The following is a 13,912-nucleotide window of genomic DNA, read 5'->3' as shown; positions in this document are numbered from 1 at the left end:
AGGGGCACGTGGTGACGAGGGGCCGCGCTGGCACTTGCGGCAGTAGCAGCGGAGGTCAGCAGCAGCAGGGGGGCAGCAGGGGGTCACGCCGGCACGGGGGCAGCAGCGGGGCAGTGCCTACCTGCCTCCTGCGGGAGGGTGCCGCCCCGCGGGGCCTGCCGCTGGCCCGCTGGCCGCCTCCACCAGCACCTGGGCACGCCCCATGCCGCGCCCCCCCGCCAACCACCGCCGCCCAGGGCCGCCCACTTCACTCACCACCAGCACCACACCAACAACACGACACCAGATTATTTGCGATTTGTATGAGAGGCGGCCAGACGATACTCGGCCCACAACTGTGACTACTCCAGATCAATAGGCACAAACACCCAGCCAATCTCACGCACTTCACACTCTACCTCCGCTCTTATCAACTCAATAGACGGCTAGGTAAGTTCTTACACTATTAGTTCACTCCTAGTAGCTATTTTCAAGGTATACTGCGGCCTGTGGCTCCGACATTAGACATCACTAGCTACCGGAAGGAGCTCCATAAGGCCGCGGGATTACTGGAACCCTGGCGCGGAGGGATACACAAGCCTCAGCACTTCCATCCCGCCTGGAATGTTGCGCCGGCGTCAAGTAGTGCGCTCTCGTTCTCATAAATAATGGGATGCTATCACTCGCCCCATCAGCCAATAGCATCCTCGCCTGCCCGTGACGTCACAGGTGTGTGGTGTATTGATTTTTGAGTGGTCGCTCGTAGCGTGGCTGTGAATGAAAATCAGAGTCAGTCAGAGGCAACCCTGCAGTGGTTAGGTCTGCTGATGACTGAGATGAAATGATTTGGAATTCTGACGCAAGTAAGGTGGACCGCTCTAAGTTCATTTTCGTGCAAGATCTCTCTTTCCACTTTCCTTCCCTCCTCCTCCTCCTCCTCCTCCTCCTCTTCGCCTGACTTGGGCTTTAAGATCGTCGGCAATTGTACCTGGGCGGACTAGCAAGACGACCTTTATACCAGGCGCCGCGAACTAGTGGCCTATTAAGATGTAATGACCATCGGGAAACGTCGCCCGGCATTTGCTAACTAGCTTGCCCTCCTGAAGGAGTATCCTCTTCAACCGCAAAGAGGAACAAAATAGCCTAACACAGTATAAGCCATGAGCTTATAGTCTATCCACTCCAAGCTTCCATTCGTGAGCCCTACACACACAAACATACACATATTGATGTGTACATGGGGCATGTGTACACGAACACATTCCTGCATTGTGCAGGTGGTGTAGCACGTGTCCGGGGTGTGGGGGAGAGGGAGGGGTTGCAACCTAGTTCGTCAGTTCCCGTTCTGTAGTGTTTGTCTTGTTCAGAGCAGTCCTGCTTAATTCGTAGCAATTATAGGTCAGATTGGTCGCGTTTCCACACCCTAAACACCAGCGCCCCACACCCCACAATATGTCCTCAACAACATATAACATCTCCATTATTTTACTACAACAACGTTTTAGTCCCACGACTCACAACCGCGACCCACCCCCGCGACCCACAACAACCAGGGCGTTAATGACTAAAAAAAAGTCGAGGTTTCCCCCGCCATCTCCTGTTCTCCACCCACAACAGACAGATGGAATTAAATATATGCGGCGGACGGAAACCGTTTTGGAGGGAAGGAGTGAGAGAGGGAGGAGGTGTGGGTGGGAGGGAGGGCAGGAGGTGTGGGTGGGCGGGACGGCAGGTGTGGGTGTGAGGGACGGCAGGTGTGGGTGGGAGGGAGGGAAGTAGGGATGCTGGAGTGAGAACTGGAATGGAAAGGTTTTTGGGGGTTCCAGAGGAAGGGGTGTGGGAGGGTAGGACAGTTGTGAATGGGAGAGGAAAGGCGCTATAGTACTCATGACAAATCCCCCCACCCACCCACCTACCCCTCTCTCTCTCTCTCTCTCTCTCTGTCTCTCTCTCTGTCTCTCTCTCTGTCTCTCTCTCTGTCTCTCTCTCTCTCCCTCTCTCGTTCCTTTACCTTAATTTTGCCTAAGCGACTGGCAACTCCAAATTTAAATAAATTAATATTTATTATTATTATTAATTAATATTAATATTGTCAACTTATAGACCTTGGTCAAGGAACTAAGATTAGGTTAGGATAAGTTTGGTTAGGTTAGGTTGGGTTTAGTTAGGTTACGTTAGATTACATTAACAGTACCAAAACACATTAATGTGTACTCAGTTCTTTAGTGTACTAACACACCTGAAGACAGGCTACTGTTTTAAAATATGGGTATATAATAATGTACAGTTATAACTTGAAAATAATCTCTATTTAGGTCAAATACTCACTTGCCAGCTGACCAGTTGACTATTAATGGAACTATTAATTACACTGACTATTAATTTAAGCCTAAATAAGGTTCAATAAGCCTAGATTCATAAGATTTAGCAGGGAGGACGGACATTCTTAATCGCTTGGCCCCCAGTTCATAAATGCCTGATCTAGATAGTAGTAAAATCCACCATATGTGTTAAGTTCTTTAATGAACTCATCTGAGGACACGTTGTGTTTTAAAACAAAGTTTTAGGCTAATGTATCTCTTCCTCCAGCAACCCATCTTAAGCCCTAACATTCCGTTCTCGTTCAGAGTTAACCTGTTTTCTCAACTAATTGGTCGCGTTTTGTACGTTAAGGTAACCAACTTTACAAATGTATCCTATTATGAAAAGTAACTTCTCACAAACATCTACGTTTTCTATGCACCGGAGTGATGGGTTAGGCAGGTTGCTTCACTGGAGCAACCCACTTAACCTATTAGCAGTTCATATAATAATAATAATAATAATAATAATAATAATAATAATAATAATAATTTTTATTTAGGTAAAGGTACATACATAAAGATATTTTACAAAGTTTGTTGGCTTTATAGATAGAGCTAGTACATACAATGCCTAAAGCCACTATTACGCAAAGCGTTTCGGGCAGGAAAAAACACTAATGACTAAAGCTTTAATATAATTTAAGCAATTCATATAATATGAATTTTCAATATATAATGTTGAATTTTGTAACTAGCTCATCAAGATTGTAACTTGCTTAGCTAAATGAATTGTGGGGTTCAGTCCCTGAGCCCATTATGTGCCTCTGTAACCCTTTCCACTACCGCCCACAAGATGGGTATGGGGTACATAATAAATGAACTAAACTAACATATAATATGAATTAATATATATATATGAGCCCGTCCTCAGAGCAAATCCATTACCTCGAGAGACAAACCGCCCCGTCAAACCACCTAGATAGTTATTTAGATATTTGTGATGGCTGGGAACATATTATAATAATAATAATAATAATATTTATTTAGGTAAAGGTACATACATAAAGAGATTTTACAAAGTTTGTTGGCTTTATAGATAGAGCTAGTACATATAATGCCTAAAGCCACTATTACGCAAAGCGTTTCGGGCAAAGCGTATTACGGTTTCTGTAATAGTCTGCTTCTAAACTAGCAAGTAAATCTTTGCTAGTTTAGAGAGACTATTTTCAAATTATAACTTCATTGTATTATAATTGAGGACTGAGAATTATAATACTGTGGGACGATGCAGGAGATGCTTTTTCACCCACCGGATTAACTTGTAGAACAGCCTACCCGTCGAAGGCGTAACTGCTAAAACTGTGTTGAGTTTTAAAATAAACCTAAAACAGATCATCAAGGCAAATTAGGGGACTTTCGACTAGCCGCCGACTTCCTGTCCTCATCGAAGCCATTAGGGTTAGTGGGCCTCAGGTAAATCAGCTATAAATTATTGCTTAAAATATAAAAGTTTGTACTGAAAACGTTTTCTTTTAAAGGGTCTAAAGAAATAGGTTTTCTGTGTACTAAATTCAAGGACACACCTAAATAGTTTTCAAATTCCTTATTTCACATTTTACTTGAGCGCCACTAACATTCTAGTGGACTATACGAGGACAAGAAGCCGGCGACTTGTTGAAGGTTCCTCAATTTGTCTCGATTTTTTCAGCTGGATTTTAAAGCTTAACAGTTTTGGCAATTATGTCTTCAGCGGGTAGGCGGTTCCATAAGTTTATAACCCTGTGGATGAAAACCCATCTCCTGTTTTCAGTCTTACATTGTGGCATGTTGAGCTTGAAACTATTGCTCCTTGTTTGTGTTGCATCTGACCCTTTGAAGAAATTTTCTGGATTAACATTCTCCAAGTTGTTTAATATTTTTAACTGTTTCAATGAGCCTCTGTAACCCTTTCCACTACCTCCCACAAGATGGGTATAGGGTGCATAATAAATAAATAAATAAGATTTAAATACATGTCTTTAATAATCGTGATTAAAAATAAGCACACATTTTAAAAGTAAACGAATATGCCTTAACTTAAACTAAACAAGGCTCTCATCTCTCTATATTATGCACTAATCTATCCCTATCTCAACTATGGTATCTGTGCATGGGGTTCAACCACTGCAAACCACCTCAAGTCCATCATCACCCAGCAAAAATCTGCTATCAGAATAATATCAAATTCTGCTTTCAGACAACACACAGCCCCCTTGTTTAACTCCCTAAACATGCTAAACATAATCTCACTCCACAAATTCTCTTGTGTCAACTACATTTACAAAACCCTGTTCTTAAATGCAAATCCTTGTCTGAAACTCTTCCTGGACAGATGTAATAGGACCCATTATCACCACACCAGAAATAAATATCTCTTTGATATCCCCAGAGTTAAACTTAATCTGTGTAAACACTCTATGCAAATAAAGGGACCCAGTTTATGGAACTCACTCCCCACTGAATTGAAAAGCTGTCCAACTTTTACATCATTCAAAATCAATACTAAAAAGTACCTAATTTCATCTTCATAGTTTTTCACTTTTTGCCTTAAAATTGCACTGTATCAATTGCTACCCAATCTTCCAACCTTTATGTTCCCAATTTGAACATCTTTACCATTGTGATCATTGCTGTTTTCTTATATGTGCTGCCAATCTGCTGTATGGTGTTTATAAATCTTGTTTATCTGTATCTTTTGCTACCCAGTCTCCCAATCTTTATGTACCCAATCTGAACATCTTTACCATTGTGATCATTGCTGTCTTATATGTGCTGTCAATCTGCTGTATGGTGTCTATTAATCTTGTTTAAATTACTAATCAAGCTGACAATGTAATCAATCAGAGCTTTAATATAACAATGTGATTTAATATACTTAGCTCTCTCATCTCATTTTTCTCTTGCAATGTATCTTTATCATTTATCAATTCTGATAGAAATTACCTACTTAAAATTATCTGGTAGATTAAGGACCTGCCCGAAACGCTGCGCGTACTAGTGGCTTTACAAGAATGTAAATACTGTACTATCCAATGTATTCTCACAAACCCAATGTACCTTCTTGTATATACATAAATAAATAAATTACTAACCATTACCTTGATTGACATTCAAAGACTGATCAACAGTATATAAATGTCATCAGAGGAGGAAGAACCGCTCCTGTGCCAGGTAAGTCCACTACAGGCTCACCATAACCTGTGCTACTTGCCCCGCTCTTGTGCCAGGTAAGTTACGGGCTCTCCATAGCCCGTGCTACTTGGAACTTGTTCTGGGTAGCTGAATCTATAACAAACAACGAAACCCGCCATGTTCATTGCACGTGTAGCAGAGAGAAATAAAACTTAGTTGAGATGATATGCATGACATGCATAATAGTCCCCGTGGTGTAGTGGTAACTCGCTCGCCTGGCGTTTCACAAGGCTTTGTACTGGGTTCGTGTCCATCCTTAACTTGTAGCCTCTGTTTACCCAGCAGTAAAATGGGTGCCTAAACGATTTGGCGGGTCGTATTCCGGGGAACATAGGATTAAGAACTTGCCCGAAACGCTATGCGTGCTGGTGGTTGTACGAGAATGTAAGAATTCTTGTATATATAAATAAATAAATAAATGAAACCACCTTGGCGTTAGTAATTCGAATATCCTAAAGACTGTGGCTTCGGCTTTGTCTTTTCACGAAAAAAAGATAATTAAACTATTAATATATATATATATATTTATAAAATAAGTTCATAATTTCATCTGTAAGATGTTTTCGTATTAAAATATATATATATAGTTTTTGAAAAATGTTGTATATAGAAAATTGGCTATATTATAACTGCGACAAAGGAAGGCATTAGGACAGGGTCAACAACAGACTAGGGCTGGGTGGGGTTTTATGGTAACGCTGCTCAAAGTTTTTCAGGTGAAAATGAAGAATATCTTAGCTTCCCTCGTTGTTTCTTCGCTTCTCTCCGTGGGTAAGTATCCCTGTCACCTGCTGAGGGTCGCTGTGTTGCCAGAAGGTAGTGTTTGGTGCAGTAGAAGTTGCTTTTGCTGTGGTGGCCTTGCTCTCTCACCTGTTTTTCCGTTCGTAAACAGGTAACTTCTAGCATGATTTACCTGAATTTACCTGAAGGGGGGGCACACCAGCTCTAATGGTCTCGATAGAGTTGAATTTATTACAAATATAGTAAAAAAAGTAGGCTTATATCGGCTGTGTTAATATAGATATGAACTTTACGTTGGAGGTTCATTATATACAACTAACAGATATTTTCAGAAAACTTTAAATTCATGCATTTTGGGCAGCTTGTATGGCATCTGCTGTGGTACTCCTGGGCTCAAATGTTTCGTTTACCAGCGAGTTATTTACATAAAATGTAAAAATTGATGAAAAAGGAATAATTTGATTGCCTTCAATCTCATCCCAAACGTAACATGGCCTAACTTTACCTCAGTGCATTAAACCCAAAAATGTAATACAGACATTTGCTTAGTATTTTGCTTGGTATATCGATAAACTTTTTTTTATTTACGCACCTACATTTGTAGTTGAATATACTAAACTGGGTGTTAGGCCAAATCCTTATTTTTTATTTTGACGCATACAAATCCTCACTGATCAAACGTGCTAGCTGGAGCTCTCAGGCTGAAGTCTTCTGAAGTATTTTTTCCTATTTATGTAGGTGTGGGATGTTGCGTACATAGTGGGGTCTCGTATTGATATATGTATAATTAGTATTTTTTTTTTATATTTACAAGAGTTGTTACAGTCTTGTAAAGCCACTAGCGTGCAAAAGTATTAAAGACAAGCCCACTACCAGAAGAGCATATTCAACTAATAGCTTGTGGATCTCATAAGCAATAAATGACTATCAGTTATGCATGTGTTCTACACATGCAGCTGAAGATTTGTTTACAGTTTTTCAAACCAGCCACAGTGACAGAGCGTATGAATGAAGCCATCAGTTTGAAACAGAGCTCGGTTTTAAGACAGTTGTGTGGCAGAGGAACATAAATAAGACAAGGAACTTGGGTGAATTCAGGGGATATGAGATTGATGATTCTCTGTTGTGAAGCTTGGTGGAGATGATATTAATCTCTCGGGGATCAGCTCTAAATATGTAGTTGTTGTTTGATGCTCTAATCTCAGAAAATGTATGGATATGCTCTAACAGGTTTACTACTACTAAGTGGCTACTGGAGCTTTAAAATAAAGAGTCCTGAGGAAAGATTATAGACTCGCTCTCTCTCTCTCTCGCATTCATTCGTTCGTGTGTTTATTCTCTCACTCAGAAACTGAGAATGAGAGAGAGAGAGAACAAGAACGAGAACATAACTAAACTAATTGTGTAATTTCTCAGCTTCCAGTATCTGGTGCTATCGATGTGTTGGGTCCCACCCAGGATGTGGATTGTATGACTTTGACTGGCGCTACTATTGGAGCTATAGCTGCCCAGACCCTAATGACAAATGTGTAAAAGTCATAGAAAGGAAAGGAGGTAAGTTTCATCTGTTACAAAACTTGCTCTAAATCAGTTTCTCAACTGGGGTTCTGCTGAACCCTAAGGTTTCGTGAGGAGTGGCCCAATGTTTATGTTTTCTGTTTACAGATACGTATAGTGAAGTGAGTGTGTGTGTGTGATCAATAAATGTATATTTTTGAGAGTCGTCTAAACTCTGAGCATTGCATACATGACTTGGCTTCTAATCTTTGCAGTGGACGTCATGGTGACCCGTGACTGTCTGAGCTACCTGGAGGGTCACCGTCGAGATATCCCAGCTGACCGATATGAAGGGTGTCGTTCCTCTGCCAAAGATCCCATGATTGGACAGTACATTTTCCCTTCCATACCTGAGATTGACCATAGGAGGTGAGTGTTGTTGGGAGTCATTACAATTCCTTATGCAAGGTGAATAATTTACAATTTTCTTGTTCAGTCACAAGTTTAGATGTGAATGAAGAATTAGTGAATTACAAAGTGAAAGCAAGGTGATGCTTTAGTTTATCATCAAGAAATTGAGATGGAACAGCCAAGAATATATTAGGAGAGGAAAGGGGGGGGGGAGTGGAGGAACAAAAAGTTAAATTCATTAACATGGTAGAGCAGGTCAGAAATAATTAATAAAGAGGAATAGGTTTTGCAGTAGTAGCTAACTTAATTGTTAGTAAATTTGGTAGTAAAATCCCATTTGAATAAAATAATGAATGGACATATTTTGATATGTATTTGATGTACAGTATATTTTTTTTTAAATATCTATAACTTTGTTTCACTACATTGTTAATCTCTTGGCTGACGCCTCCTCACCCAATTATGTGTGTGTATGTATGTGTAAACATCTTATCTTTTAGCATTTTAGTTATTCTTTTTTAAACATGGTCAGTGTATTAATACAGAACTTTCTTTGCAGAGATCATTACACCAACGTCACCTTCTGCTTTTGTGACTTTGACGAGAGATGTAACAGTGCCTCAAGCTTGACGATCAGTGTTTTACTGCTGATTGGTTTGGCTTTCACACATTTCACTATTTTGGGATAGTACTCGTGCACAGTCGCAAGACAATGATGGTGACGAAGTGGTTTATACACCATGAATAGAGGAGTGGTGTGTGTGCATCTCGTGTATACAGTACTTCCAAACAGATAGGAGTTGGTAAGAACAGCCGAATTTTAAATCATGGTGTTAAATGAATAGTACTGATTATTCTTGTTAATTAGTAATGTATAATAATTATTACATTTTATAGTTGATCTTGATTTAATTGTGTATTTTTTTTTATATATACTGTACCAGATTTCAATATATACCAAGGTTTTGTATAAATGTTACAATTACCTTTTCAAATTAAAATCAATCTTTGCATATTTTTATGTATTTGGGGACCAGGGCAGTGAAAATGTCTGTCCATTTATTACCTTTGATTTGTCCATTGTTTTGATGGATAAATATATGCTGGATTTCAGTGTCCACAAAGTAGGTTTGTATATTTGTTACAATTAGCTTTTTAAATGAAACTCAAGCTTTGCATGTTTTTACTTGGGGACCGTGGCAGCGAAAGTATCCGTCCATTTATTGCCTTTTTATCCTTGGATTGTTTGATGGAAAAATATGTGCTGGATTTCAATATAAATAAAAAAGGGGTTTGTATATTTGTTACAATTACCTTTTTAAATGAAGATCAAGCTTTACATATTTTTACTTACTTGACGACCATGGCAGTGAAAATATCCGTCCATTTGTTGCCTTTTATCCGTCCATTGTTTGAGATAAGAAAGTGGCAGCTGTATTTTTTCTAATTCATGTCATTGGCTACTTTCTTCATTTGAAACTGGTGCCCTTGTCAATCCTCTCTGAAGAGGATTGACAACTAGCCGAATACGAAACATTACCTGAAGTCTTGTGCAAAGCTCAAAGTTTCTCTTGTGAAAATAAATATTGACCAGTGTTTGGTGTGTCTCGCCCTACAAGTTGCTTTCCATAATTTGCTGGAAAGAAACCGAGAGGAGAAGATTAATATAGTAGGTGGTAAGATAGTCAACACAATATTTGAGTAATATACTAAGAGAATCCAAAGGCATAATACTTAAAATATTAATTATTAACATAAAAACAATAATAATAGAAACTGCAGAAAGCCTGTTGACTTATATGAGGAATCTCCTCTTCCTATCCACTCAAACTCAGGCTACTAGTTGGAGGCTTAGAGCAATGTTTGTACCATGTATGTATTAAGATAACAAATGTCTTATGCATATTATTACAGTAAAGGTACTGTTAAGTTGCCAAGTTTACTTCAAATCTTTCAATAAAATGTGCATTATTATCATAAGCTGTAGTGAAGTGAAACATAGTATGATTTGTTTACTATATTTTGTACTTTATCATACTTTTGTGAATTGATCAAATATTGCCAAATACCATTTTACTAGTGACAAAGTTGTTTAATAAAAAAGGAGCCTGGGCCTGGACTCATTAAGCAGTTATACAAATACTGTACTTGTAAACTTGTTCATCTTTTCTCAGTCTTTGGAGGCTTTGTTTATGTTTATTAAACAGCTTATGAGCTCCGAAGCACTAGGAGGCTGTTGATAACAATAACAACATTGGCAAAATCTGTAGGAGCCGTGATGAGGGTTCAAACCCATGCGGTGGGTGTTCAGATGCACACCCCCTAGTCATCTAGGGCATGACTAATCATGTTAGTGTTATTACTCTGTGTAATAATTACATTGATTTAGACATTTCAATCTCATAAACTGTTAAGAAATGTAAACAAAGCTGCCAAAGATTGAGAACGTATATGTTTGTAAGTAGATGTGTAAATGCATGTTGAATCCTGGCCCTAGACAGTATTATCTTGAGCTCTTGTCCTATAAAGCACAATAGGTACAAAGCAAATAGGTATAAAACACAATAACATGGCTAAAAAAAATGTTGACCAAACTATACACTAGAAATTGAAGAGATGACAACGTTTCGGTCCATCCTGGACCATTATCTTGCTAAGAGGTCCAGGTGGACAATCGGCTTGATATTGGTCAGGATGGACCGAACACAGTCGTCGTTTTCAATTTGTAGTGTGTGGTTTTGTCAACATAGGTACAGGTATTGCATAGCTCTTTAGTAACGATGTGATTAAATAATAAGCAGCAGCATCAATAATAGTAAAATTTGATCATCCTTGAAAGTTGCACCAGTTACTAAATACCGTATAAAAAGTAATTTTGTGCAGCCATAACAGTATCAAATTCTTTATTAGGAATATTTTGTATCACCTTGGTATGACTGTATGGTATACAGTAATACAGACTGTGCTTTAAAAATTGACCTGTCTCGATATAACAAGTTCCTTAGGTGATACTGTGGTGTAGTGCGTAATGTATTCACAAATATAAGACAAGCTCAGTTTGTGTGCCAATTACTGTAATGCAGCTTGCACAGAATGGGGATCGTGTAATTATTCTAGACTCTTGAGAAGAAAGTTACCGTAATAAACAACTAAGCATTGGGTATAAGGTGAATGGTTAAGTGAAGCCCATTCTGATAAATACCCGGTATTGGACATACATTAGTATAGAATCTCTCAACTCCTATGTAATATTTTTCAGGTTTATTATAATTCTATCTCTTAATCTTTGATTAATCTTTTAATACTTCAATCATCTGAGAATTAAAGTGTAATTGATTTCTACTTAGTGACTTAAATTAATGGTCCATACAATATATTGCCACTGGGAGCCAAGTCAGCTGAATAAAGGTAATGTGGTACCACTTCAAAATGCAAATATTCAATGTTAAACCTATTTGATGATGATCAAAGAGCAGTGCTGCTTGTACAGCAAGCATACTCAGAAACTATTCTAATTGAATCTTAGTTTTGTGATGAAAGAAGTGCATTGAATGATCAAGTTATAATGACAAATGGTTTGATTAATCTAGGTTTCAAATGCAAATTTTGTATTCAATTTTTACTGCGTTCATTTGTATCTTGTAAAGTATTCTCATTTATTCACAAGGCAATATTATTTTATGGTTTGAGATTCATTTGTTTGATGATGCAGTTAGTATTTTTCAGATTAGACGATATGACTACATTATCCTGTGGTGTCTTTATTACTTGACCAAGAATTACTTAAGAATAATTTGACTATTTTGTAGAGGCCTTTAAGTAAAAGATAACATTTTATTGATTATTAAAGTTTGTGGTAAATGCATGTTTTCTCCACCACACTCTGTATATATACAGGCATTTATACCATATTCGCAGATGTCGTATCCAAATATTACACATTTTTACTTACTTGGGGACCACGGCAGTTAAAATATCCGTCCATTTGTTGCTTTTTATCCGTCCATTTTTTGAGATAAGACAGTGGCAGCTGTACTTTTTCTAATTTGTCATTGGCTAATTATTTTGTACTTAATATACACAGACCATAGGCTTTACAGTGCAATACCCTAATCACAGAATTGTTATTTGCATTGTGTGAAAAACAACTGCTGGGCGTGCAAAGTTTCTTCAAAAACAATCAGATTCCATGGATTCCATTCCATTTCAGTACTGTAGCTCACCAGTAACACTTCTTTCTCCTCCTACAACCATGCCATTAGGGGTTAGTAAAAGCATTCAGAAAACCGAGTTATCATTTCCTCATCTTGTGTGGATATGGTATAAATGCCAAAACTAGTATATAGTTTTTACTTTGTAAATATTAATACTGTACAATCAACTAGATTTTTATGTGCCAGTGTTTTAACTACTATTCTTTGAATTTATTTAGGCCTTTGATTTTCTGTGTTAAAATTGTTTCAGGGTTCGTAGAGAGTTATCATGGTTCTAGAGATTCTTTGTAAATTGAGTGATGAAATAGCATAATTCAGCTAAAATTATGGAATAAGTATTAACAAGTACCTACACAATGAAATTCATATCTAAAACTCAATATTTTTCTATCTTGTTAGAATAAATGTATTAAACATATTTTGGTTATTCTCATTTATATACCACACTGTAGCTGATTTTATTATAAAAATGGAAACCTTTTCCAAAGACCATTAATTATTCCTATACATAATCTGTCCTGTGACTAATCATTATATAAATATGTTATACTCTGTATTTATAGTATCATGAAAGTTGGGTAACTAAAGTTCAAATACTAGGTAAGGGTTACTATATATACCTGGTTGATGGGGTTCTGGGAGTTCTTCTATTTCCCAAGCCCGGCCCGGGGCCAGACTTGACTTGAGAGTTTGGTCCACCAGGCTGTTGCTTGGAGCGGCCCGCAGGCCCACATACTCACCACAGCCCGGTTGGTCCGGCACTCCTTGAAGGAAACAATCTAGTTTCCTCTTGAAGATGTACTTGAAGTGAAGTTTCTTCTTGAAGATGTATATATCGGCTACACGTACAAGCTCAGCATCTTGGATTTTATACACTTATAGTTAACTCTATAGTACACCTTTTTTTTTTTTTTCTTCATCCTTTAGTTTTACATGTATATTTTATTGCTGAAATGATATAAATCCTTGTAACCTACAAATATTAGATGGACTTGTAAAAGCAGCCAAGATTTACATACCTTTATTAATTAACAAACCAAAATGTAAAGATAATTGGTATATAGTACAGTAATGGCTGCAAATGACTGTAGCCTTGATTAACACTTTATTTAGTAAAAAACTTGACTGGAAGCACATTCTATTTTATATTTTTCATAAGTAATAATGACTGGTTGAAGCACTGAGTGACAGTTATAAAAATAAGTTGGTAGAATGTTAGAAAACTGTACAAAATTGCTGAAAAGACAGAAAAGTTTCTTCCAAGACTGTCTGATATTTATGATACAACACTTAAACAAAACGTCAGCATTCAACTTGTATTTCCTAATAATTTTATATTCAATTTTACATCATTATAGAAATATTTGCATGTTTATTGGTCAATACAAGTATTATACATGTATGCATAATATTTTTTTTAAATAATAACAGTTTGTAAAGTTAAAATATTGGTGCTGCCACACTGCTCTTTGCAAGGGTGTAACAATTTATTCCAGGAAAATATTAACATTACTGAACATACACAATGACATATTT

The 13,912-nt window shown here is 37.8% G+C and overlaps 3 protein-coding genes across 4 annotated transcripts in view; 2 read left to right on the top strand and 1 right to left on the bottom strand.

Moving 5' to 3' along the window:
- Nucleotides 1-556, bottom strand: part of LOC138353130 (regulating synaptic membrane exocytosis protein 2-like) — a 67,689-nt gene extending 67,133 nt beyond the window's left edge. For both annotated transcript variants that reach the window (XM_069305962.1, XM_069305961.1), the window contains exon 1: nucleotides 1-556. This exon is cut by the window's left edge and continues 230 nt beyond it. The gene's annotated coding sequence lies outside the window, so the exon portion shown is untranslated.
- Nucleotides 1-13,912, top strand: part of LOC138353132 (centrosomal protein of 19 kDa-like) — a 136,899-nt gene that overhangs the window by 89,249 nt on the left and 33,738 nt on the right. The gene's annotated exons all lie outside the window — the stretch shown is intronic.
- LOC123770805 (QVR superfamily protein crim) lies at nucleotides 6,166-12,794 on the top strand. The gene is made up of 4 exons (XM_045762963.2): nucleotides 6,166-6,284; nucleotides 7,671-7,808; nucleotides 8,027-8,180; nucleotides 8,722-12,794. Exons 1-4 carry the CDS (start codon nucleotides 6,203-6,205, stop codon nucleotides 8,849-8,851), a joined length of 504 nt encoding a protein of 167 aa, XP_045618919.1. The 5' UTR covers nucleotides 6,166-6,202; the 3' UTR covers nucleotides 8,852-12,794.

Source organism: Procambarus clarkii, chromosome 56 (assembly GCF_040958095.1).
Source record: "Procambarus clarkii isolate CNS0578487 chromosome 56, FALCON_Pclarkii_2.0, whole genome shotgun sequence".
Taxonomy (NCBI): domain Eukaryota; kingdom Metazoa; phylum Arthropoda; class Malacostraca; order Decapoda; family Cambaridae; genus Procambarus; species Procambarus clarkii.
This window is presented reverse-complemented; position numbering and strand designations above follow the sequence as displayed.